General features: G+C 53.4%; 2 protein-coding genes and 1 long non-coding RNA gene across 9 annotated transcripts; 2 read left to right on the top strand and 1 right to left on the bottom strand.

Annotated features, from left to right (window-relative positions):
• The first annotated feature begins 5,170 nt into the window (after window positions 1-5,170).
• On the top strand, window positions 5,171-16,135 carry RPS19 (ribosomal protein S19). 5 transcript variants are annotated; one of them, XM_025424864.3, is made up of 6 exons: window positions 5,171-5,342; window positions 5,811-5,881; window positions 6,162-6,262; window positions 12,077-12,260; window positions 12,774-12,828; window positions 13,784-13,845. In XM_025424864.3, exons 2-6 carry the CDS (start codon window positions 5,811-5,813, stop codon window positions 13,808-13,810), a joined length of 438 nt encoding a protein of 145 aa, XP_025280649.1. In that variant the 5' UTR covers window positions 5,171-5,342; the 3' UTR covers window positions 13,811-13,845. The 5 variants fall into 5 exon arrangements, with proteins under 5 accessions (XP_025280649.1, XP_048950690.1, XP_048950731.1 ...); XM_049094733.1 differs by having other exon boundaries at window positions 5,261-5,342; window positions 13,791-16,135; XM_049094774.1 differs by lacking the exon at window positions 5,171-5,342 and adding an exon at window positions 5,355-5,690.
• Window positions 16,136-17,100: 965 nt separating this feature from the next.
• On the bottom strand, window positions 17,101-22,299 carry LOC118353830 (uncharacterized). 3 transcript variants are annotated; one of them, XR_007402601.1, is made up of 3 exons: window positions 21,466-22,299; window positions 18,999-19,148; window positions 17,101-17,263 (listed from the first exon to the last, which is right to left on the bottom strand). It is a non-coding gene; the product is annotated as an uncharacterized LOC118353830 (long non-coding RNA). The 3 variants fall into 3 exon arrangements; XR_007402602.1 differs by having other exon boundaries at window positions 18,999-19,145; window positions 21,466-22,298; XR_004813250.2 differs by having other exon boundaries at window positions 21,661-22,297.
• On the top strand, window positions 17,829-21,462 carry CD79A (CD79a molecule). Its single transcript, XM_025424863.3, has 5 exons — window positions 17,829-17,994; window positions 19,411-19,734; window positions 19,899-20,017; window positions 20,793-20,861; window positions 20,994-21,462. The coding sequence occupies exons 1-5, from the start codon at window positions 17,916-17,918 to the stop codon at window positions 21,111-21,113; spliced, it is 711 nt and encodes a 236-aa protein (XP_025280648.3). The 5' UTR covers window positions 17,829-17,915; the 3' UTR covers window positions 21,114-21,462.
• Window positions 22,300-22,426: the final 127 nt, after the last annotated feature.

The following is a 22,426-nucleotide window of genomic DNA, read 5'->3' as shown; positions in this document are numbered from 1 at the left end:
GCATTCGTTTCTTAGTCCCCCGCTGTCAAGTTCTACTTGAACCGTTCCACACATATGAAGACCTCTTGAGCTATTCCAAAGATATGAAGATCCCCACCCCCATTCCCAGCCTTAGAAGGGACAGACAGCTCAAGGGACATGTCTGCTCACAGATTCTTTTTCCTGATGCTACCTACACCCCTCTTTAAAAAAAAAAAGGGGGATCCCTGGGTGGCGCAGTGGTTTGGCGCCTGCCTTTGGCCCAGGGCGCGATCCTGGAGACCCGGGATCGAGTCCCACGTCGGGCTGCCGGTGCATGGAGCCTGCTTCTCCCACTGCCTATGTCTCTGCCTCTCTCTCTCTCTCTGTGACTATCATAAATAAATAAAAATTTAAAAAAAATTTAAAATAAAAAAAAGGTATTTGAGAGAGAGTACATGCGCTCACATGAGTGTGGGCGGGGGCAGAGGGAGAGGGAAAAGCAGGCTCCCCACAACACAGGGCTTGACCCTGGGACCTGAGCCAAAGGCAGATGTTCAACCAACTGAGCCACCCAGGTGCCCCTTTATGCCTCTCTCTCTCTTTTTAAAAAAGATTTATTTCTTCATGAGAGATACAGAGAGAGAGGCAGAGATACAGGCAGAGAAAGAAGCAGGCTCCACATGGGGAGCCCTATGGGGAGCCTGATGCGGTACTAGATCCCAGACCCTGGGATCATGCTCTGAGCCAAAGGCAGACGCTCAACTGCTGAGCCCCACCCAGACATCCCTACGCCCCTCTTTTTATTCAAGCTTTTTGCTGGTGATGAAATTTAGTCATAGCTTGTTCCTTCCTGTCTGGGGCCTTGAGAAGATAGGCTTCTTCTACTTCCTAGCATTACAGAGAGCAAATGTGCAACACTTCTCAGGACTCGGCACAAAATAATCAAAGGAGGAAAGTCTTCACGTTTTCTTTCCTCTTCTTATAACTTAGGTATATGATTGCCCCTTAATAGACCTGCCTAAGCCTTGGCATGCCATACTCTCTGTATGTCACTCTCAAGTGACAGATGACTAAGTCCACATGGTCACGGAGGAGGTTTGCAATACGAAACATGGCTGAGACCCTGCTACTCAGGGCTGACCAAAGGTCCCAGTACACCAAGGTCACACAGCTGGGAAGAGTAAAAGAGAAAGTATAATTTGGGATTAAAGGATTACATGAGAAGGTGGAGGAAGAGATGAGGACTAGGCCAAGGAGCTAGGGGCAGGCCCCACTTTGCAGGCCCTTCTCAGTTCTCAGCAGCCCCTTATAACTTCAGAAGCTCATTTCACATTCTGCCCTTTGGGAATTTATGCTTTCTTCACTTCAGCTCCCTTAACTCCAGGAAACCTGGTCCACTCCTGACCATACTTCTTGTCCAGTGTAGAACTAACATCATGCCACCCAACCCTAACCTGTTTCTACTCAGACTCTCATTGCCTGGCCCTTATAGGCCTCATTCTGTACCCCTGTCCCATTGTGTAGCTGTCTCCGTGGACCCCAACATATGTCTTCATAGACACAGTCCTATAACCCTTGTGAGATCCTGAGCTCTTCCCAAAAGCAAGTCTCTATTTAGGGGAATCTTCTTAGTATCTCCCAGAAGCTCCTCAAGCAGAGTGCCCTACATTCCTACTTTCACAAGCCTGATCACCCTGAGCAGCCCCTGGCTCTGTGCATCGGTTTCCTCCTCTGAGAATAAGCAGTCTCAGGGCGCAGGATCTACACTCAGTTCCTCTCTGGGAACTCAAGAAATAATTAAACACATTCTGTCTGATTCCTTTGGATTTATTTTTTTCCAACAAAGTTCACACACTCCAATGCTGCTTCTCCCCTTACCACAATATGAACAACTTCCTGTCCTCAAATCATTTTTTTTAAAACAGAGTTTGTTTTTTAGAGCAGTCTTGGGTTCGCAGCAAAATTGAGCGGAATGTAAGTGTTCCCATGGTCTCCTTGCCTCCAGGCAAACACAGTCTCCTCCGCTATCAACATCCCATACCAGAGTGGGACATTTGGTATAGTTGATGAGCTACACCGATGTGTCACTTCCACCCCAAATCCATAGTTTACATTAGGGTTTGCTCTTAGTATTGTACATTTTGTGGGTTTGTACAAATATATAATGACATGTACCTACCATTATAGTATCACACAGAATAGTTTTCACTGCCCTGATTTCTCTGTGCTCCACCTATTATTCATCCTTACCCCCACCAACCCCTGGCAACCAATGATCTTATTACTGTTTCCATAATTTTACTTTTCCCCCCAGAACATCATATAGTTGGAATCATACAGTATGCCTTTTCAGATTGCCTTCTTTCACTTACTACCATACACCTAAGTTTGCTCTGTTTTTTTCATGGCCCAATAGTTCTTTTTAGCACTGAATAGTATTCTATTGTCTGAATGTACCACAACTTCCTATCATTTTTAAATTCTGTCTATAGAGTTATTGGAAAACGTTGGAGAGTCATTACTTATGGATTCAAATCCCAGCCAGGCTTTACCCTTATCTGAGCTTGGTCAAGCGACTTGACTCTCTAAAACTCAGTTGCCTGGTTTGTAGCCACCTTAAGAGTTGTTAAGATTATGAACCTGTAAAAATGAACACCAAGGACATAGTACTGAGAAACCATGTTATTTAAAATCATAGACTGTCAGAACGTTTGCTCTTTGAAATCATAGTAATAATAAGAAGGGGACATCTTACTGTTGCCTGGAGAGTCACTTTAACACAGAGAATCAGTTATGATTTCCAACCCACGTGCAGAGCTTCAGAGGGCAGTTTCTGGAGATGACACTGCACATTTATCTTAATCTTATAATTTCCAAAAAAACCAGGACCTTGTGTCTGCTGCTCAGCCCAGGCATGATGTTGACTCCATTACATCAGATCTGCTTTGCCTTGAGTCCATCAAAGCTCTGCTTAATGCAAATTTTATCTAACCTTCATTCTTCCCCAAAACTTATATTAACCTTGTGTCTTCCTTTGTTTGGTGAGTGACACTACACAGTTCCTCTAGAGAGCTCTTTTCTCAAAAAAAGAAATATTTAGTAAATTGACTCAAGTGAACTAAGCTTAAATGATTCAGCACTGATATTAGAAACATATATCGAAAACGTATAAAAGTGGGATGCCTGAAGTGGCTTGGTGGTTGAGCGTCTGCCTTCGGGTCAGGGCGTGATCCTGGAGTCCCAGGATCCAGTCCCACATCGGGCTCCCTACATGGAGCCTGCTTCTGCCTCTGCCTGTGTCTCTGCCTCTGTGTGTGTGTGTGTGTGTGTGTGTGTGTGTGTCTCATGAATAAATAAGTAAAATCTTTTTTAAAAATTCATTATGAAAAAAATAAAAGTGAATATAAATTACCTAAGTATAGGATATTTATAGTTACACATGCATGCAACTTAGGTATTCAAAAACACATATATTGATTCAGGGGGAGGGGTGGAATCTGAGATACTAAAACTATTCTTAAGTTTTCAAGACAGTGTGAAATAGGTTTCAACCACATTCTGCATGAATGTGAGGTGCTCTAATCTAAATACATGATGCTAGAAACATGGTTTATGTTCTAGACTAAACATTTGTGTTACTTCCCAAAATCCCTATGTTGAAAACTAATTTCTACTTGTGATGGTATTTGGAAATGGTGCCTTTGGTAGGGATTAGTGCCCTAATAAAAAATTCCCCAAAGACCTCTCTCCCTCACCTTTCTGCAAGGTGAGGACATGGCAAAAAGATGGTTATGAGCCAGGAAGCACATCCTCACCAGACACCAGATCTGCTGGCACCTTGATTTTGGACTTTCCCAGCCTTCAGAACCATGAGAAACAAATTTGTTGTTCATAAGCCATTACCTGTGGAATCTTGTTATAGCAGCCTGAACAAACTAAGATAGTTGGTTTTAATTTTTTAACAGTTATTGGTATAACATATCGGCTTATTAATAGCTAAGGCATTTTGCATACACAGTATCTCTGGAAAAAATATTCGCTCTTATGTTTTAAACTCTGTCCTTTCAACATAATAGCCACATACATTTATTATTTTTTTAATATTTTACTTATTCATGAGACACACAGAGGGAGAGGGGCAGAGACACAGGCAGAGGGAGAAGCAGGCTCCATGCAGGGAGCCTGATGAGGGACCCGATCCCAAGACTCCAGGATCACGCCCTGGGCCGAAGGGAGGTGCTAAACGGCTGAGCCACCCAGGCGTCCCAGCCACATGCATTTAAATGTCTCCTTTTGCAGCGAGTTAACAATTTTATCAGACAAGAAGTGTGTCCTTTCTGTTCTCGGTTGCTGGACTTTACAAGGATTTAACTATCAGGCATGTAACACTACATAAGGTTTATCTGTGCCTCGCACAGGGTAGGAACAGACACAAAAATATGTTGATAGAATTAATTAGACACATCAAGTACAGGAGCAGTCACTTAAAGGGGGCAAATAAAACAGGATTTCGGTGCATCCATTTAAATTGTATTCTTTTCTTTAATGGGGAAAGACTGGAGTGTTGATAGGGCAGTGGACAGCTTGGACTCGCACAGGTCTGGGAGGTGGATAGATTTTAAGCGGGCAAAATAAGCCCAAAGCGCTGAGCGAACAAGATTCAGGCACTAGGAGGCAGAGCTGCACTAACTTCTCCGAAGGTCCCGCCTCCGCCTCTTTGTCCCTGCCCCGATCTCCTCCCCGCCAGCACTGCCTCATTCCCACTGCGGTCGCCTGGACGGTGATGAAGCAGTTTCCGCCCTAACAAGGGTGGTCCGCCTCCTCCTGCTCTCGCGAGAACTGGTGGCCGAACGCTTTTCTTCCTTGCTCCACCGCTGGGTCCCCCAACACAGTTCCGCCCTTACTGCCCCCACTTCCGGCACGAAAAGCTGCTTCCTCCCGGGGCGGGGGGGGTCGCCCCCCTGGGGGCGCGGGCAGTGGTCCCGTCCCGCTTCTCTGCCCACCCAAGTGCCCCTCAGCTTCCGCCACCACCGTCTCCTCCGCCGCTGTTCCTTCCGCCCCGATCAACGCAAACGAAGCCACCTCGCCACCCCCAGCTCAGGATCGGAGCTCTGTTTCGCTCCGGGAGAGGAAAGGGTGGGGAGGAAGCACACCTCCACCCCCGCGTGCCCCTGGCTTTTCCTCTGCCAGCCCGCCCCCTGGCCACACACCCTCCCATCTCCACGGAGGCGAAGCCGCATTCGCCCTGAGAGAGGCGGAGCGGCTCTTCTGGTCCCGCTCTCGCGAGCTCTCGCACCTCTCGCGAGACTCGACGCCCGACTTGTGCGCCCGGGAAACCCCGTTGCTCCCTTTCCCCTGGCTGGCAGCGCGGAGGCCGCACGGTAAGGCGGGCGCTCCGGCTCGTGTTGGGCGCCGGGCGTCAGGGCCCGGCTCTCCAGCCGGGATCGCGTACCGGGAAGGGCTCCGAGGCGACCGCGTGGGGCCGCCCCGCCCCCTGGAGCCGCCGCCACGTGCGAGCGGCAGGCCCGGACATGCCTGGACCGCGCGGTCCGGGAACCGAGGCTGGACCGAGTGGGCGGCGGAGATGCGGGAGGCGCCCCCGAATCGGGCCAGGGTCGTCTCCGTCTCCATAGCGGCGCCAGACCGTGCTGGTGCGACCCGCAGAGACCGCGAGGCGCGGTGAAGTGGAGCGCCCGCAGGCGCCGGGGCCTTCAGGGCCCAGTTCCGAAGTGGGGCCTTGGGAAGTAATGGGAGTGCGGCGGTTTCGGTGTCGTGGGGGCCGCACCCCGTCCCCTGTCAGTCGTCTGCCCGGGTCCTGAGCTCACATGCTTGCTCTTTTTTTCTTCCAGATGCCTGGAGTTACTGTAAAAGACGTGAACCAGCAGGAGTTCGTCAGAGCTCTGGCAGCCTTCCTCAAAAAGTGAGTGTGGGGATCGGGGCTCGCGGCCTGTGGGGGCTGTGGTCTTTCCGGGCTCCTGGGCGGGCGTTTCTCTCCCCTGGTGGAGGGAGGCTTGTGAGGTCTCTGTGGAGTCTGCTTGTCTGCCTGAGGCCTGGGTCTGGCTTGTAATTGGGTTTCAGATGCTTTGTATTCTGGGACACGTGGGGCTCCCCTTAACCTACAGTTATGCTGAGCAGAGGGGATTTGGGGGACGGAGTTTGTGGAGACTCCTGAATCGTGCCTCTATCGCTGTTGATCCCAGGTCTGGGAAGCTGAAAGTCCCTGAATGGGTGGACACTGTCAAGCTGGCCAAGCATAAAGAGCTTGCTCCCTACGATGAGAACTGGTTCTACACGCGAGCTGGTGAGGAACTGGGGCCTCTGCCTGGGTAGTGGGGGCCTGGGTGACCCCTGGCACAAACCATACCTCCCCATTCTCTGTGAGCCCAGGATAGGCAAGAGAGGTGAAACTTTTTAAATCATGGTTGACCTACGGTGTGAGAGGAGAAACCTCAGACGGTCCCTGTGTGCTTGTGTGAGACACTTGATATCTTCACATTCTGAATTTGTTTTCTTCGTTTGTAAGAGGGTTAAGTGAGGACCTGTGGCTTCCTCTGAGCCTCCAGGGAAACCCAGGGTCAAGCGAGTGTTCATATTTTACTTAGAGGTGGTGTGTTTTAGAGGGAGGTATTTATGTTCATGGGGTCTACACTCTCTGGGTTCAAATTCTTCTCTACTGCTTACCTGTGGCCTCCCCATCTGCCTGTGCCTCTTGTTCTCTTCTGTAAAATGAGGCTGATGGAGATGCCTGGGTGGCTTACTGGTTGAGCATCTGCCTTCTTCTCAGGGTGTGATCCTGGGGTCCTGGATCCTCCACGAGACTCCATATCACATCAGGCTCTCCTTGGAGCCTGCTTCTCCTACTGCCTGTGTCTCTGCCTTTGTCTCAGGAATGAATATGTAGAATCTTTAAAGAAAAAAAATAAAATGGGACTAATGAATGTACCATTGCAGGGTTGTAGTGGGAATCAAATGAGTTTATAACTGTTAAAATGCTCTGGAGTTTACCTGTGGCAGTAATCCTTCAAGAAAAGTCGTGTGTGTGTGTGTTTGTTTTTTTTTTTTTTTTTTAAGATTTATTTATTTATGATAGAGAGAGAGGCAGAGGGAAAAGCAGGCTCCACGCAGGGAGCCCGATGTGGGACTCGATCCCGGGTCTCCAGGATCACACCGTGGGCCAAAGGCAGGCACCAAACGGCTGAGCCACCCAGGGATCCCCTCTATTGTGTTTTTTAATGTTTAGATCATCAGACTCACTTTCTCATTGCCTTTTTAGTAAATTATTTCTAAGAGGTTGGGGTCTGGCCAGATGATTCCTTTCTCTAAATCTTGGTAAGTTCCAAGTGCCTGAAAGAAAGCCTTATGGTCTCCCTGTAACCATTGCCAGTCCCAACTATTGGTTTTCCAGTGATGACAACTTGGAAGGAATGACAAATGTAGTACCTGATAGCACAGTGCTCATTTTCACCTGTCGTTGACATTTTAAGTTTCTCCAAGCTGTCTCCTCATTAAGGCCTAACTTGGGGATGGGAGTGGTGCTGGTCAGTGCTCAGTTGTTCTAGGTGGCAGCCTCTGCATAGGCCTTCACTGAGGGCCCTCAGCCTCTACAACCTTCGATCTTCCTCCGTGACCTAGGGGCCCTATCCTGGCCAAAGCTTGTCTCCTGATAGGAAGTAGGCGGGAAGCAAGGTTTGGGAATTGAGAAAACCTCCAGATGACCTTGAGAAGAGTTGACTTTGGTACAGATTGCCTTAGTGCTGTGGAATATGGACCGTTTCATAGATTGGTGGTGCACTCGTGGATTGAATATCTGTGAGGTCCACTCTTCATTCAGGCCTACACTGGGCACAGGGGCAGCAGCCTCAGATCTCTGAGGTTGAAAAGGTCAACTCAGGTGGGTAGGGTGGATGGCATTATGGTGGGAATCACTGCTGTGCTTTCAGGAGGAAAATGGGGTTGGTGAAGGAAAGCTGATGTGACTTGCCTGGGCACAGTGAATGAAGAGGTCTGGGTGAGACCACCACCCCATCCACCCATCTAGGGAAGAAAGCAAGCCTGCCCGATCCTGAGTTTTTTGGCAATGCCCCAAGAATCCATTGGTCATGGCAACTTTGGGTCTAAGATGAGAATTTGAGGTAGCTTTTCCTGTACGGTTAGGTACACATGCATATTTTGCTTAATCTGCCTTATCAAAAACCTCCAAGGTAGAATTGGTGGTTTCTGTTTTATGGTTATTGTCAGGAACCTTAAATAACATGCCAGCTAGTGATGCCACAATCCACCCCATCCGTGCCATCACTTTGAGGAGGGGGTCTCCAGCTCTCTTCCCTTAGCTGCATTTCATACTTTATTTTTGGAGGTGGGGAGAGATTAATAGGAAATGAGATCAGGACTCTGGGCAATACACACAGATGAGTCTTGCTGTAGCTGTGGCCCCTTTCTGCCTACCCCATCCCTCCTCTTGACAACTAAGTGTGTGTGCTCTTCTGGTCTCCCTTACTCAAGGTTCCCAGATTCCTTTTATTTTGGCGGGGGTTAAGATTTATTTATTCATGGAAGAAGCAGAGACCTAGGCAAAGGGAGAAGGTAGCCTCCCTGTGGGGAGTCTGATGCAGGACTCGATCCCAGGACCCCAGGATCACTACCTGAGCCAAACCACTCAACCACTGAGCCACCTAGCACCCCCCTCCCGCCCCCATTTGTTTTTTACCTCTATTTTCCAGCTGCCTCAATAGTATATAGCCTGGTGATTCTAGACAGGTCTGTTGGGTACATTTTTGTTGGGATACCGCTACGCCTGTTTGTTTACATCCACACCAGAGGTAGAGTTGTAGTTGTCCCAGACCACATGGCCTACAAGGCCAAAAATGTTTACTCTGACCCTTTACAGGAAAAGTTTGCCAGCCTAGTTAGAGTTCTCCCATACTTCAGACAAGTCATAGGAGATACTCTGCTACCAAAGAGGAAACTAAGGTGCCTATGGGGTGAAGTGACCCTGGGAGGACATGGCAAGCAGTCTGTGCTGTATTTGCTTTTTTTCTTTATTTGGATCATGAGGCCTTGGCCTCTAATCTCCTTGGAGATTTGGAGCCAGAGCACAGTAGGACAGTGGCCTGTTCTGGTAGGCTGAGCTCTGGCAGTGGGTGGGTGGTATGGGACTTGACTTCTGGAGGCATGTTGATAGAGCCATTGTGGAGTGAACACGTTTTGATCTCTGGTGGAGGCAATAAAAAGGCAGTTGGCAGAGCCTTCCTGAGGGCTCCTCTTGAAGAGGAACAGAGCTAGAGGAGTTTAAGAGGTCCCAAGTCAGTGGTGAAGGGTGAGGTAGGGCTAGAAAGAACCTGTCAGGAGCTGCTCTAAGAAGAGGAGGGGCGGTGTCCAGGAAAGACCACCTTTAGGGCTTTGTGAGGGGCCTTGGACAAACTCTTAATCTCTTGATTTTTAGAGGGGAGGTGAGAATCCATTGTCTCGTCTTGACAGTGAGTGACTGCTGAATTGGGACATTGGAGTGCATTTCATTGTAGGATGGAACCTGGTTGTCTCTGACCCCTGCTCAGGGCTGGGCAGTCACCCATGTTGTGTTACTGGCAGAATCAAGACCTTGCAGGAAGAAGATCGGGGTGACAATGTCAGGAAGTCATTTTTGTCTTTAAAAGCTTAGCAGAGGAGGGTTGGGGGCAAGATGTACATGAGAGGCTTCCTTTTCCCACTTTGTGACTCGGGAGATGAGAATGGGGTCACAGATCTGAATTTAAACAAGCTGTTGAGATGCTGGCTTGCAAAGACACTTGTGCAATTTCCTTGGTCCGCCAGGTGCTCCAGTGCATTCTGACCCTCTTCCCTCTGGTGGCCCCATGCGTGGGGCATGCTGCTGGTCCTTCACAGTTGGAGGCACCAAGTGACTCCTGGATACTTGGAATAGGATTTCCCCCAGAGGAGTGGAGCAGAAAGCCTTTAGAGGGACTTGAGGAGAAGCCATTTGACTCGCTGTGGCCCTCATAAACAGCATCTAGGATGGCCTGGATTTGTGATGTTACAACTCCACTTCAAAAGAGGTTGGGGGCTGGGTCTTCTTCAGGGGTGGAGGGGTGCGAAAAATTGGTCAATATTTCGTAGAATTTGTTTCTTTTGACTGTAACAGCTTTCAGTTTGTGGAGTTAGTACTCTTCTAATGGGTCAGGAGAATAATTATCAAGGTGAGGGGGGCACCTCGGCTTGTGATGTCTGACACCACACCAGATAGTTTGATGCAGCTTTAAAAAACAAATTAGGGGCACCTGACTGGCTTGGTTGGTGAAATGTCTGTCTTCTCCGATCATGATCCCAGGGTCCTGAGAGAATCTGGCATTGGTCTCTGCTCAGTGGGGACCCTACTTCTCCCTCTCTGTCACTCTGCCTACTTATGCTCATTTGTTCTGTCAAATAAAATCTTTTTTTAAAGAACTTTAAAGCAACCCGCCACCCCACCATTTCAAAGAAACTAATGGTTGGACTTTGCTGGAGCTTATTCTCTGCCACTCACTTCTCAGGATTTAAGGAAGTCTTCCCCTTTAGGTACCATGACCCAGACCACCTGAAACGGAAATGGACTCTCACAGCTGATGAGGAGTAGTGTTGGGATTCAGACCCTTTGGTATCAGACAGTTCGGGTTTAGGTACCCCTTTTTATACAGAGCCCAGATCGGGTTTGAGCAGAGTGTTAATCCTATCTTGGCCAGGCCTCTCCAGGGCAGCTGTGTGCTTAGGAATATGCATCTCACCCCCTTCCTGAGGCTGTCCTACTCTCACCCAGGCCAAGCTGTGGAAGGAAGGATGGTGGCTGTTGGGCATGTGAGCTGGTAAAGTTCGGAGTTCTTCAGAGATGTGTCCCTGGAAAGGGAGTTTTGGTCCTAGAGGTGGTGTTGGGAGGGTAAGGGGTAAAGTGGGGATGGGAAGAACCAAGGAGAATGGTTTTTAAGGTGAGCAGCAGCCAGAAGCAGTTGTTCTAATAGGTGGTGAAGGGTTCATCTGTGCTATGGCTCCCAGAAGCCCACAGCTGTAGCTGGAGATTATGTTACAGGGGTGCAGGGGCCTGGGGAGCAAGTGGTGTGGAAGAGCTACTCTGGGAGGGGCAAGCAGAGGGGTGGCATAGCCCTCTTCAACTGGTCAAGTCCCCCACCCCCAGGGGGTCGTGGACACGGCCCAGCACCCAGCTCTTCCGAGTAAGTGGTTACTGAGGAAGTGAGTCCTGATTGCCCCTTTGATCTGCGGGACTAAACCTGACTTGCTGGTCTCCGGGGGCCCTGGAATGACCTGGAGTCCTTGTATCTTGGGCCCCAATTCCTTCATGTGCAGTGGCCCCCTGAGGTAGAAAGCCAGAACAATCTGGAGGGGCAGTCCCTCAGGGCTATGTGACTCCAGACCAGTGAGTACTTTCTGGAGCCTGTTAGCTTTTCTGTGAAGGAGACTAGCCTTAGGCACCTGTGCAGTGTTCACAGCCACGCTCCTCTGAGGGACTGTTACTCCTGGTTCTCAGATGAGGGTGAGGACTTGCCAAGGCCATGCCATCAGGCCAGGTGCTGAGGGTATCTTACTGCCTCATGGAAGAGAGTGAAAAGCAGATCGTCCAGTGCCTGGTGGAGAAGCGATTCTGTAGGACAGAACCGTGAGGGAGTGGGGACTTGCCCAAGCAAGGCTAGAGATAAGAACCTTGTGTCCACAGAGTGGGTGACACCCGTTCCAGGTTGCATGGGGCATCCACCCTGACCCTGAGTTCTCCAGAGCTGAGGGGCTTGGGGAGCTGCACTCCGGTAAGCAGCATGTCCCCTCCCCTACCTTCCTGCCCCTTGGGCCTGGGCACATGGAGATGGACAGTTGTGGCTTAGGCATTTTCTAGGCTTTACCTACAGGTTAGAGTCCTCCTTCATGGCAGCATAGCTGTGGTGGGGCAGCTTGGTGGTAGGGGCCTGGAACTGGGCCTTGGTGCATCTTCGCAGTTCCCCAGGCCGGCCATACGAAGGGAAATACTAGCTTCCACACGCGCACAGAATTGATAGGTGTGACCTCGAGCAAAGCCCTTCCCTCAGCCTGTCTCGGCTATGGAAAGGAAGGGTCCTCACAGCTTCCACGCACCCCACAGCTTCCACAGCACGGCACCTGTACCTCCGGGGCGGCGCTGGGGTCGGCTCCATGACTAAGATCTACGGGGGACGTCAGAGAAACGGGGTCATGCCCAGCCACTTCAGCAGAGGCTCCAAGAGCGTGGCCCGCAGGGTCCTCCAAGCCCTAGAGGGGCTGAAAATGGTGGAAAAGGACCAAGATGGGTAAGTGGGAATGGCGGGTGATGGAAGAGACCTGGGGCCAAATCACCTGTAAGGAAGTGATCTAGAGCCATCCTTCCCCCTGTGGAGAGGTGTCCGGTCTGTCCTGCATGGTCTGCAGCTGCCCCTCAGGCAGGCAGGGGATTCAGCAGAGAAGCCAACAGTCAGGGGCCTCACCCCGACCTCTCTGGCTGACTACCCCGAGCTCTAGGAAGGTAATTTAGCGACTGTCCGCTTTCATTAGCCTGCTCGTTAACTTTTCCCAATTGATTTTTCGGGGCTTTTGATCTAATGCTTGCACAAACGACACCCCAGCAGCTCTCAGGGGGGCTCCCACTGCTGCCCCCAGCTTGTTAGAATGCAACCAACTAGGGCCCTCGGTGGGACTTGGCTGGTGTCATGTGCTCCCATGGCCAGGTGCCTTCTTGGGAAACCTGGCTCACATCCAGGAGGGGCCTGGCAGTGACAGGGCTGAGAGCCGGCACTGATGGGGGGCACATGACCCTTCTCCCACAGGGGCCGCAAACTGACACCTCAGGGACAGCGGGATCTGGACAGAATCGCCGGACAGGTGAGGCCTGGGTGTGGGCCAGGACTGGTGCCTTAGTCACTGCCTGGGCATTTTCAGAGCCCAAGCTTTGTTAGAGTTTCCTCCCCTGGAAGGCATAGCCTGGGCTGGTGGGGGTCAGAGAGGGCTGTCTGGGGTGGGGAGTGGGGGGGGCAGGAGAAAACATTTCTGACTTCCTGCCAGCGCTGGTTGAAAATGTGGGTGCCGGAGTGAGGGGACCCCAAGCCTGAGGTGCAGCCGGGTTGGTTTCTCATGCAGGGCATGTTTCTGCACACACAACTCCCTCTTCCCAGGTCAGCCTTCTTAGGATTCTGGCTGCAGTGTTTCCTCCTATTTTTCATGCTTACTGAGCACCAGATGGGACGGCTGTAGAGAGGGGGAGGCAAGCCAGCTCAGAACTCGGGTCTCCATCCACATGACTGACTGGCTGGACACCTTGGGGCAGAGTCCATTTGCCTGGAGCCACCCCCATCTGTAGAGCAGTCTGTCCTTGCCCGCATCAGAGGGTGGTAGTGAGGGCTCAGTTAGCTACAGCAGCAGGAGCCCCCAGGCTTTCTTCTTTATGTTAACTCAGACCCCCTAGGAGCTTTGGAGGGGGCTCAGTCACTTAGTCAAGTAGCAAGAGAGAATAGAAGGTGTCAGCCCCCTGGGAGTCCCAAGGGTGGCCTGGAAGGAACCAGTGAACTGTGCCAAGGCAGGGCCGGGCCTTACACAGACACCCCTGTGGTGACAGGGCAATGGGTGTTGGAATCCCCCTAATATGCTCAAGTCCCAGTTGACACTTCTGTAAAATGAGGGAGTACCTGAGGTGGCAGGGATCCAGGGATCCGATTGGCTGGACACCCGTCAGGCCACGAATCCAGTTGCCTGGTGTCCCTTGGATAGTGGGGAGGTGCTCTGAAGTACCGAACTCCAACCCCACAGCTGATCTTAATTACTCTCCCATCTTTTCCCGCAGGTGGCAGCTGCCAACAAGAAGCATTAGAACAAATGCTGGGTTAATAAATTGCCTCATTCGTAGTGCTGGTCCCAGTCTCTTGATTGGCTGGTCCTCTTCAGTTTGGAGGCCCAAGGAGGGAGCACTGCATCACTGCGCCGCACTTCCTTCCCTCGTGAAAGGGGGGCTAGGGGTCCCCTGGGTGGCTGCAGCACCAATAGCCACTAAAACCCAAGGCCCAGCCTTGCCAGTTCAAAGACTTCTCCCGCAACCGGGGTGGCTCCAGACCTGGAGGCTCTTGCCCCTCCTCCCACATCCTGCCTTTGCAGTTTTCAGATGAGAAACTGAAAGGAGTGGCTGTGAACCGTGGCCCCAACTGGGGCCTGGGCTGCAGAAGTGGCACTCTTCCCCCTGCTGGAACAAAGCAGGAGGGGCAGATGGCTTCTTCCCTGCCAGCCTTCACTCCTGGCATCTCCTTGAGTGCCTCCTGACCAAGATGACCTGTGTGCACCTTTCATTGGACAACACAAGTGGTCCTGCCCCAGAGCCAGGATGGGGTGGCATTTGCACCCACACCCACCACCACCCGGATGGAGGGGTGTGCGAGGTTCCTGCACTGAGGTTGAGCTGGGCACCACTGCTTCTACAGTCCTGCATGGTGATTGCCTCTTGGTGCCAATGGGGTGGAGTTCTACCTGTGATTGGACCTTTGGTGTAGGGGTGGGAGATCTGAAGGACACCAAGTGGGCATGTGCCAGACCCCAGAAAGCTGAGCCTGTGCTGGTTTGGCCAAGGTCTCCAGATATCCCGTAGCCTAAGTGATTGGACCCATTTACTTCCGGTGTGAAGCCTCCCTGAGCTTTGAACTCCAATGACTCAAGTTAACTTCCAGCTCTGACCCTAATGCTCTGCAGTCTTGAGCAACTTAATCCCCTTCAGCTTTCCACTCCTTGTCTTTATCACTCCTGAGGGATCTTACAGAGGCCATATATAGATAGGGCCTGACCAGCTCCTTCGTGTTGAGGATGGAAAAATCAAGAGTCCCGTATTCGGTGGGGGGTGAAGCTATCCTCCCTCCCAGCTCAGGTGTCCATGCTGGAAGAGGTGCACTGAACAGCCTAAGCCTACCAGGTGCAAGGCACTGAATAAACCTCACTTAATACACTAGGCAACCCTGTGAAGATGCCAAAAAGCACCTGTAGTTTGGTTATAGGGCAAGTCAGTCACAGATTGGGTGAATTGCCTAGACACTACAACTAGGGGATGGCAAAGCAGGTATTTGAGCTTGGGCACTGTCTCCAGCACTGGGCAGAGCCATTGGGGTTCTTCCCTCGATAGGAAGGGAAATGGGAAAAAAGCCCAGAAGGTTACGCTCCCAGGCATGGCCTCAGCTAGTCATTCCCTGTTTCCTTTGTCAACTGAGGATGAAGACATGTCATAGAGTGGACATGAGAACACAATGCAGCGAGTCCAAGTGCCTGCTTGGCAGCGGTGCTGGGTAAGTGGCAGGTGGACTCCCCCCCCCCCCCCCCCCAACAGGCCCACCAGGCCTGAGGACCTGCTATCCAGCAGCTGCGCCCTTGCAGCCACTGGGGGGCGGTCGAGGGCCTGGAAACCAGTTCAGATGAAGGAGGTGAATTCCTAGGGCTGCAGTTATGTGCTGAGTTTCTTCCTAGGTAGGGGGTCACAAGGAGAAGCTGAAGCACAGAGGGGCTGTTGGCCTGCCACAGAGCAAGGATTGCAACTGAGCACCTGGGTCCCCGGAGGGAAAGGAGCAGGGCCGCCAGGCCAGAGAAGGGTGACGATGTCCTAGGAGCTGCAACAAGCTCACTGTCCAGGACACCTGGGTGGCTCAGCAGTTTAGCACCTGACTTCGGCCCAGTATGTGATCCTGGAGTCCCGGGGTTGAGTCCCACATCAGGTTCCCTGCATGGAGCATGCTTCTCTGCCTGTCTCTGTCTTTCAATAAATAAAATCATTAAAAAAAAAAAAAACTCACTGTCCTACTCTTGCAGCCTCACAAGCAGGACAAGGGGGTTCCAGGGGGATTGTGCCCAGATTACAGGAGAAGAAACCTAGGCCCAGACAACCAGTCAGTTGGCAGAGCTGAAATCCAAATATAGGAATCAAACTTGTGGCCCATGCTCCTCCACATAGGTGATGGTTGCACTTTTTAAAAAACTTATGGGGGATCCCTGGGTGGTGCAGCGGTTTAGCGCCTGCCTTTGGTCCAGGGAGTGATCCTGGAGACCCAGGATCGAATCCGTCAGGCTCCCGGTGCATGGAGCCTGCTTCTCCCTCTGCCTGTGTCTCTGCCTCTCTCTACCTCTGTGTGTGACTATCATAAATAAAAATTTTTTAAAAAATTAAAAACTTATGAAATGCTTCAAGTATGCAAAACTTCCTATTCCTATTCCTGTGAGAAGAACCCGTGGACACACTACCCAGCTTAAAGAAGTAAAACAAGACCTAAAACCAAGATGGGCAAAGCCCTCTATCCCTCCCAGTCCCAGCCCTCCCTTCCCCCCCAGAAGGAACCCCTCTCAGGAATTGGATGTCACTCCCCCGCACAGTTCACACCTCAAGTACAGGTGCACGTGTCCCTAACGGCACCCGATGTCGTTTCGCCTTTTGGAAACAAGTCAACTGTTGCATGCTACATGTTTTTTGTCATTTTCATGCCGTTTCTGAGATGCAGCCATGTTGACAAGTAGAGCTCAGCTTCTTCCTCTGCGGAGTGCTACTCCACGGGCTGCCTACATCACAATGTGTGCATCCCATCTCCCTTACATGGACTCTTTGTTTCCACATTTGCTACTAAAAATGTCCCTGCAGTAAAATTTTTTCCTAAGTGTCTCCTTATGCGTGAGCGTGATGGTCCCCCGACTGCTCACAAACATCTCAACAATCTCTTGTAATTCCCCACCCCCACTCCTCGGACTCAGTTTCCTTCCACATGACCTACAATGATGCTCCAAGGTATGTGGGCACACGTAAGTGACTTTGAATTTCTGCTCCACCACTCCCAGGCCGTATGACACCAGGCAAGCTACGGCATCTCTCTGGGCCCGTTTTCTCTGTACAATGGGGCGGGGCCTACCTTGCCCACTTGTGGGGAGGCTGACTTGCCTCAAGAACCCTCCGTGGCTCTAACTTCTCACTCAGGTGCTGGGAACATCATCTCATGTTACAACACCGGAGTTATTCTCATCCTCTTCTCTAAATGCTAAGGCTGGGGTGCCCAGCTGGCTCAGTCAGTAAGAGCTGGTGACTCTTGACCTTGGGGTTGTGAGTTTGAGCCCCCTGTTGAGTGTAGAGATTACTTAACAAAATTTTTTTAAGATTTTATTTATTCATGAGAGACACAGAGAGAGAGAGAGACATGCAGAGGGAGAAGCAGGCTCATGCAGGGAGCCCGACATGGGACTCAATCCGGAGACTCCAGGATCAGGCCGTGGGTCAAGGGCAGGCACCAAACCGCTGAGCCACCCAGGCGTCCCACTTTAAAATTAAAAAAAAAAAAAAATTTAATGCCAAGGCTCAGAACAGGAAGCCACCCCTAGTCATAGAGCTGGTCGACCTGCCTCATTTTTTTCCTCATGAGCATTAGTAGTAACCACTTTTTACTGAGCAGCTACTATGGGCTGGGCCCTGTGTTCAGAGCTTTGCATGCACAACCCCTTTGAATCCTGGGTTCCAGCACCAAGAAGTGAGGACATGGAGGCTCAAGAGAGGAGATAAGCTTTGCCTACAGCCAGTGAAGAGCAGAGACCAGGCCCAGAAGCTCCGGGCCGGCAGATCACCAGTAGGCAAGAGACACCTCAGACTTTGGCTCCTTCAGGCTTCCTTCCCAGGGCTGGCCTGTGAGGAGCCAGGCCTCGACTGGTCTCTTTCCCCCACCCAGCAACCTCCCCTCAGGGGAATTGTGGCCACAGGTGCAGGGAGCGGTTTCTCTCCACTCCGGGCCTGAAGCACAGTGACAGGGGCTGCCCCCCCTCCTCCAGCCCACAGCTGAAGGGGCCCAGCCGTGGGGCCATTGGAGCCCATCTCCGGCAGGGCTGGGCAGGAAGTGGGGCGGGGTTTCGGGGCAGCCGAGGTGGAATCTGGTACCCCAGGACTGCTGCTCCCCAGACCAACCACCCCACTGGGAAAGATGCCTGGGGGTCCCGGACTCCTCCAAGCGCTGTGTGCCACCACCTTTCTCCTCTTCCTAATCTCTGCTGGTGGCCTGGGTACGTGGCTAACAGGCTGGTGCTGGGAGGTGGGGGCTGGTGGGGCGGGGAGGACTGAGGAGGCTGGAGAGAGGGCAGAGGCAGAGACGAAGGCACTGGGAGTGGAAGTGAAGAGCCAGCAGGTGTAGGGGGGTGCCGGGAAAGCCCCTAAAGAAACTGCATCCACCTGCTTGACCATCCTGAGCAGGCCGCAGGTCCGAGGGGAGGCTGCAGGGGATTCGGCAAAGTTGAAGGGGTGTCCACAGCCACATGGACGGAGAACAGGGCGACAGACGACTTCCCCACCCCCTCATCCCCACAGGTCAAAATAAGGAACTAAGGTTGCCCTTGACTGAGCTCCAGAGCTGGGGGCAGGAAGGGGACTTGGGGGTAGCTCTCAGCTTCAGAGAGAAGAAACAGCTTTCTCCTTCTTTGCCTTGAATCTCCGTCACCCCACTGTGTAGGGAACCCCTTCTCAGTGCTGGGGAAGGGGGCTCCTCATCAAGACACTGCCCTCCTGGGGCTTCCTCCCCACCTCCACCCCATACAATGCCAGCTGGTGGGGCTGTGACTGTCCGGGTTACACACTGGGAGTGGGGCCAGGGATTGGCTCCCACGCCCCTAAGGTTGCTGCTTCTTTCTCCACCTCTTCCTCCTCCTCTCTCCCTCACCTCCCACCTCCTCCCTCCAAAAGAAGCAGAGCCAGCCAGGTGGGTGGGCCTGCCTGGGGGACTGGGAGCTGGGGTTTCCCCAGCAGCCAACCACTTCGCTGAGGCCCTCCCCTAACCCCCCACCCCCACCCTCCGCACACCCAGTTGCCAACCTAACTCACTCCTGACCCCCAGGTCTACACACACAAGTTACAAAGAACAAGACGGGTTTGAGGTCACAGGGCAAGGTAGGCCCAAAGGCTCAGACTTTGAGATGCTAGCCTCTCTTGCTGCCCTGGTGATGCCAGGCAATCAACGCATCCTCCTTGGGCCTTAGCTGTCCCACCTACAAAATGGGATAATGAGAGAACCTACCTCGAAGGGGTTAGTGAAGATTACACCAGATAAAGTGCCAGGTGCCAGGAGAAGCTGGGGGCTGGGAAAGCGAGCCTGGAAGGCCTTCAGGAGGAGGAGGTGATGCCCAGACTGATCCTGGAGGTTGCTACCTGGTCCAGGGCACTCCTACTGCAAGGAAATCAAATATCCAAACGCCACTGAGTTCTCTGGGGGCAAAGGACAGAGCGCAGGCAGGGAGGGTGGCAAGAGATGGCGCTGGTGAGGTGTGGGGACCTGCAGGGGTGTGTCACCACCCCAAGGTGTCTTACACTCCTCCTCGGGAGTGTCTTCAACACCCTCCGCACATACACACACACAAGCGCCCAGGGGTGCTGCTGCTGCAGGCCAGAGCTGGGGCCCATCCACAGTCCCTGTCTCCTCCTCTCCACAGGCCCCGGGAGCCAGGCCCTGTGGGTGGACGGGGGCCCGCCATCGATGACGGTGAGCCTGGGGGAAACAGCCCGCCTCCAGTGCCTGCATAACCGCAGCAGGCTGTCCAGCAAGCTCAACATCACGTGGTGGCGCGTCCTCCAAGGCAACGCCACCTGGCCCGACATCTTCCTGAGCTACGGCAAAGGCCCCAATGGCGAGCTGACCATCGACACTGTGAACAAGAGCCACATGGGCATGTACCGATGCCAGGTGGAGGAGAAAGATCTCAACCAAAAAATCCTCAGCTCCCAGCAGTCCTGCGGCACCTACCTCCGCGTGCGCGGTGAGTGCCAGCCCTGGTGTGGCTCCCAGGCCACCCGGCCATGCTGCCCCATCTGCGCCACCAGGATGGGGCCGCGGACATCAGAGGGTGGGGACAGGGCTGGGAGGCCAGGAGGGTTGGGGCGGGGAGGCACCAGTGCTCTGAGCAGCACCCCCTCCTCCCAGAGCGGCTCCCCAGACCCTTCCTGGACATGGGAGAGGGTACCAAGAACAACATCATCACAGCCGAGGGCATCATCCTGCTGTTCTGTGCCGTGGTGCCTGGGACCCTGCTGCTGTTCAGGGTGAGCCCCCCGGTGGACCGGGACCCTCTGACGCTGAGGTCCCCTCCTAGCATGGGAGGGTGACAGCCCCATCCCAAGGCTGAGGGGCAAATGAATTAGCACCATGACAGGATTTTGAAGGGGGCAGGGGGTACTCAGCGGGTGGCTCAGCGGTTTAGCGTCTGCCTTTGGCTCAGGGCATGATCCCGGAGTCCTGGGATTGAGTCCCGTCAGGCTCCCTGCAAGGAGCCTGCTTCTCCCTCTGCCTGTGTCTCTGCCTCTCTCTCTCTCTCTCTCTCTCTCTCTCTGTCTTTCATGAATAAATAAATAAAATCTTTAAAAAATCAATAAATAAAGGGGGCAGGGCCCAGAGGGGCCTCCTCACCCCGTCTCCCCTCAGGGTTGTCCTCATACCCCCCAAGTCCCCCTCACCCAGCCATGGTGTCTCGCTCTACCCCCCCCCACCAACCAGAGGCACAGGAGCCCTCCAGAGGTAGCCAGGGAAGAGGGGCCTGGCTGTCCTCCTGGAGTCTCTGACCTGCACCAGCCCCGCCTTAGGCCACAGGACAGCCACTGCCATTTCTATGATAGTTGTGGCTCCTGCAAGAGCAGTGAGGCAGTAGAGACAGCCAGGGGGACACGGGCTTGGATCCAGAGACACCTGCCACTCACCTGCTATGTGGCTTTGGCCATACCTTACCTCCTCTGGTCAAGCACTTCTCAGCATCCAGGAGGTTCAGAAAACATCTTCTCCTCCCACCTCCCCTCACTGTGGCTCCCAATCCCTCCCTCCCAGAAACGATGGCAAAATATGAAGTTTGGGGTGGATGCCCAGGATGACTATGAAGATGAAAACCTTTATGAGGTGAGTGGGCGAGTGGGGACAGGTTAGGGGCGGGTGCGTTGGGGCTCTCATGGGGGTCCTTCCCGGGGTCACGTGGGGCCGTGGGTCTGGGCGTCAGGGTGCTGAGCCCCACCACCGTGTGTCCACACCCAGGGCCTGAATCTGGATGACTGCTCCATGTACGAGGACATCTCCAGGGGCCTCCAGGGCACCTACCAGGACGTGGGAAGCCTCCACATTGGAGACGGGGATGTCCAGCTGGAGAAGCCGTGACCCTGCAGGGTGACCCTGTGGGCTGCCCTCTCCTGCTGTGTCGCCAGCTCTGGTGTCCCCCCACCCCTTCCTGTTCTCTTTTCATAATCTTTCCTGGAAGTGTCCTGACTCAACTTCTCCCTTGAGGGTGTCTGCTCTTCTTCCCTTTAGACTGTCCTCATCCCCTCCCCATGCCCCAATTCAGCGCTCCTCCTGCTGCTTTTCCCCCAACCCCCCCCCCAACACCCAGCGGGTAATGAGCCCTTAATCGCTGCCTCTAGGGGAGCTGATTGTAGAGCCTCGTTAGTGTCACCTCCCCCTCCCTGCTCTGTCATGGCCACTTAGTGATAATAAATCCTTCCCAACTGCAGACCTTGGCAGGAGTCATGGATCTCATGGGGATGCTCCCCTCTGGTGGGACCCAGGAGTCCAGGCCCCCAACCCCCTTCTCTCTCAGACCCAGGGTTCTGGGCCCGCAGCCCCTGCCCACTCCCCACAACGGAGGGCCAGGTAGCCAGTCTTAGCTGCTCTCTGAGAGAAATAGGAAGTATTTGGGGGAGGCTCTCACCCCAGGCTACGCCCCGGAGCAGGGAGGGGACACAGAAAGGAGCCAGGTGGCCACATTTATGTGCATTTCAGTCCCACGAAGAACACAGGGCCTGGTAACAGGTTCTGACTACAGCCAGGCACACCAATTCTCCGGGAATGGACTTGAAGCAGGGGTGTCTGGACAGTCTGTGGCTTTCACCTGCGGATGGTGGGGAGCCCCGGGGCGGGGGAGGGGACAGAGGCACAGGCATGCAGGGTTCCTGGGACAGGCGAGAGAGGCTGAGACAAGAGAGACCGTGACGGACACACAGAGCCAAGTGAAGAGAGGGACAATGAGGGGACAGGGAATCAGGGCGAGACAGAGATACGGGGAAGAGAGAAAGCAGGAGACAGAGAAAGAAAACAGGGTCCATAGAAAAGTGGTCACGGAGAGGCTGACCCCTGGGACTCTAGAGAAAGCAATCGTTGGGGGAACGACCGAGGTGGCCCTGTCTTCCCCGGGGATGGGAAGACGGGAGAAGCAACGGTGGGGAGGGCAGCGCGGAGAAGCAGGGGCCGGGGCGGGAGGCAAAGCGCGCGGCGGAGCAGAGAGGGCCCGAGGCGCCGGGCGGGAGCGGACCAGGCTGCCGCGCCGGCCCCCGCCCCGCCGAGGCGCCGCTGACAGCGCAGGGGCGAGAGCCCGAGCCCCAGCTCCGCGGACCGACCGACCGACCGACCGACCCACCGACCGACGGACAAAGCCCGGGCGGGGCCGGGAGGGGCCGGGCGGGGCCGGGCGGGGCCGG

The sequence above is a fragment of the Canis lupus genome, chromosome 1, assembly GCF_003254725.2.
Source record: "Canis lupus dingo isolate Sandy chromosome 1, ASM325472v2, whole genome shotgun sequence".
Lineage (NCBI taxonomy): Eukaryota > Metazoa > Chordata > Mammalia > Carnivora > Canidae > Canis > Canis lupus.
The sequence above is the reverse complement of the archived record's forward strand: the minus strand, read 5'-3'. Positions and strand labels throughout refer to the sequence as shown.

Excerpts from the sequence above, each read along its gene's own strand:
- CD79A (XM_025424863.3), top strand. The coding sequence starts at position 17,916 with ATGCCTGGGGGTCCCGGACTCCTCCAAGCGCTGTGTGCCACCACCTTT. Across the intron at positions 17,995-19,410 it reads AATCTCTGCTGGTGGCCTGG|GCCCCGGGAGCCAGGCCCTG; the intron begins GTACGTGGCTAA and ends TCCTCTCCACAG. Across the intron at positions 19,735-19,898 it reads CACCTACCTCCGCGTGCGCG|AGCGGCTCCCCAGACCCTTC; the intron begins GTGAGTGCCAGC and ends CCCTCCTCCCAG.
- RPS19 (XM_049094733.1), top strand. The coding sequence starts at position 5,811 with ATGCCTGGAGTTACTGTAAAAGACGTGAACCAGCAGGAGTTCGTCAGA. Across the intron at positions 6,263-12,076 it reads CTGGTTCTACACGCGAGCTG|CTTCCACAGCACGGCACCTG; the intron begins GTGAGGAACTGG and ends CGCACCCCACAG. Across the intron at positions 12,261-12,773 it reads GTGGAAAAGGACCAAGATGG|GGGCCGCAAACTGACACCTC; the intron begins GTAAGTGGGAAT and ends CTTCTCCCACAG.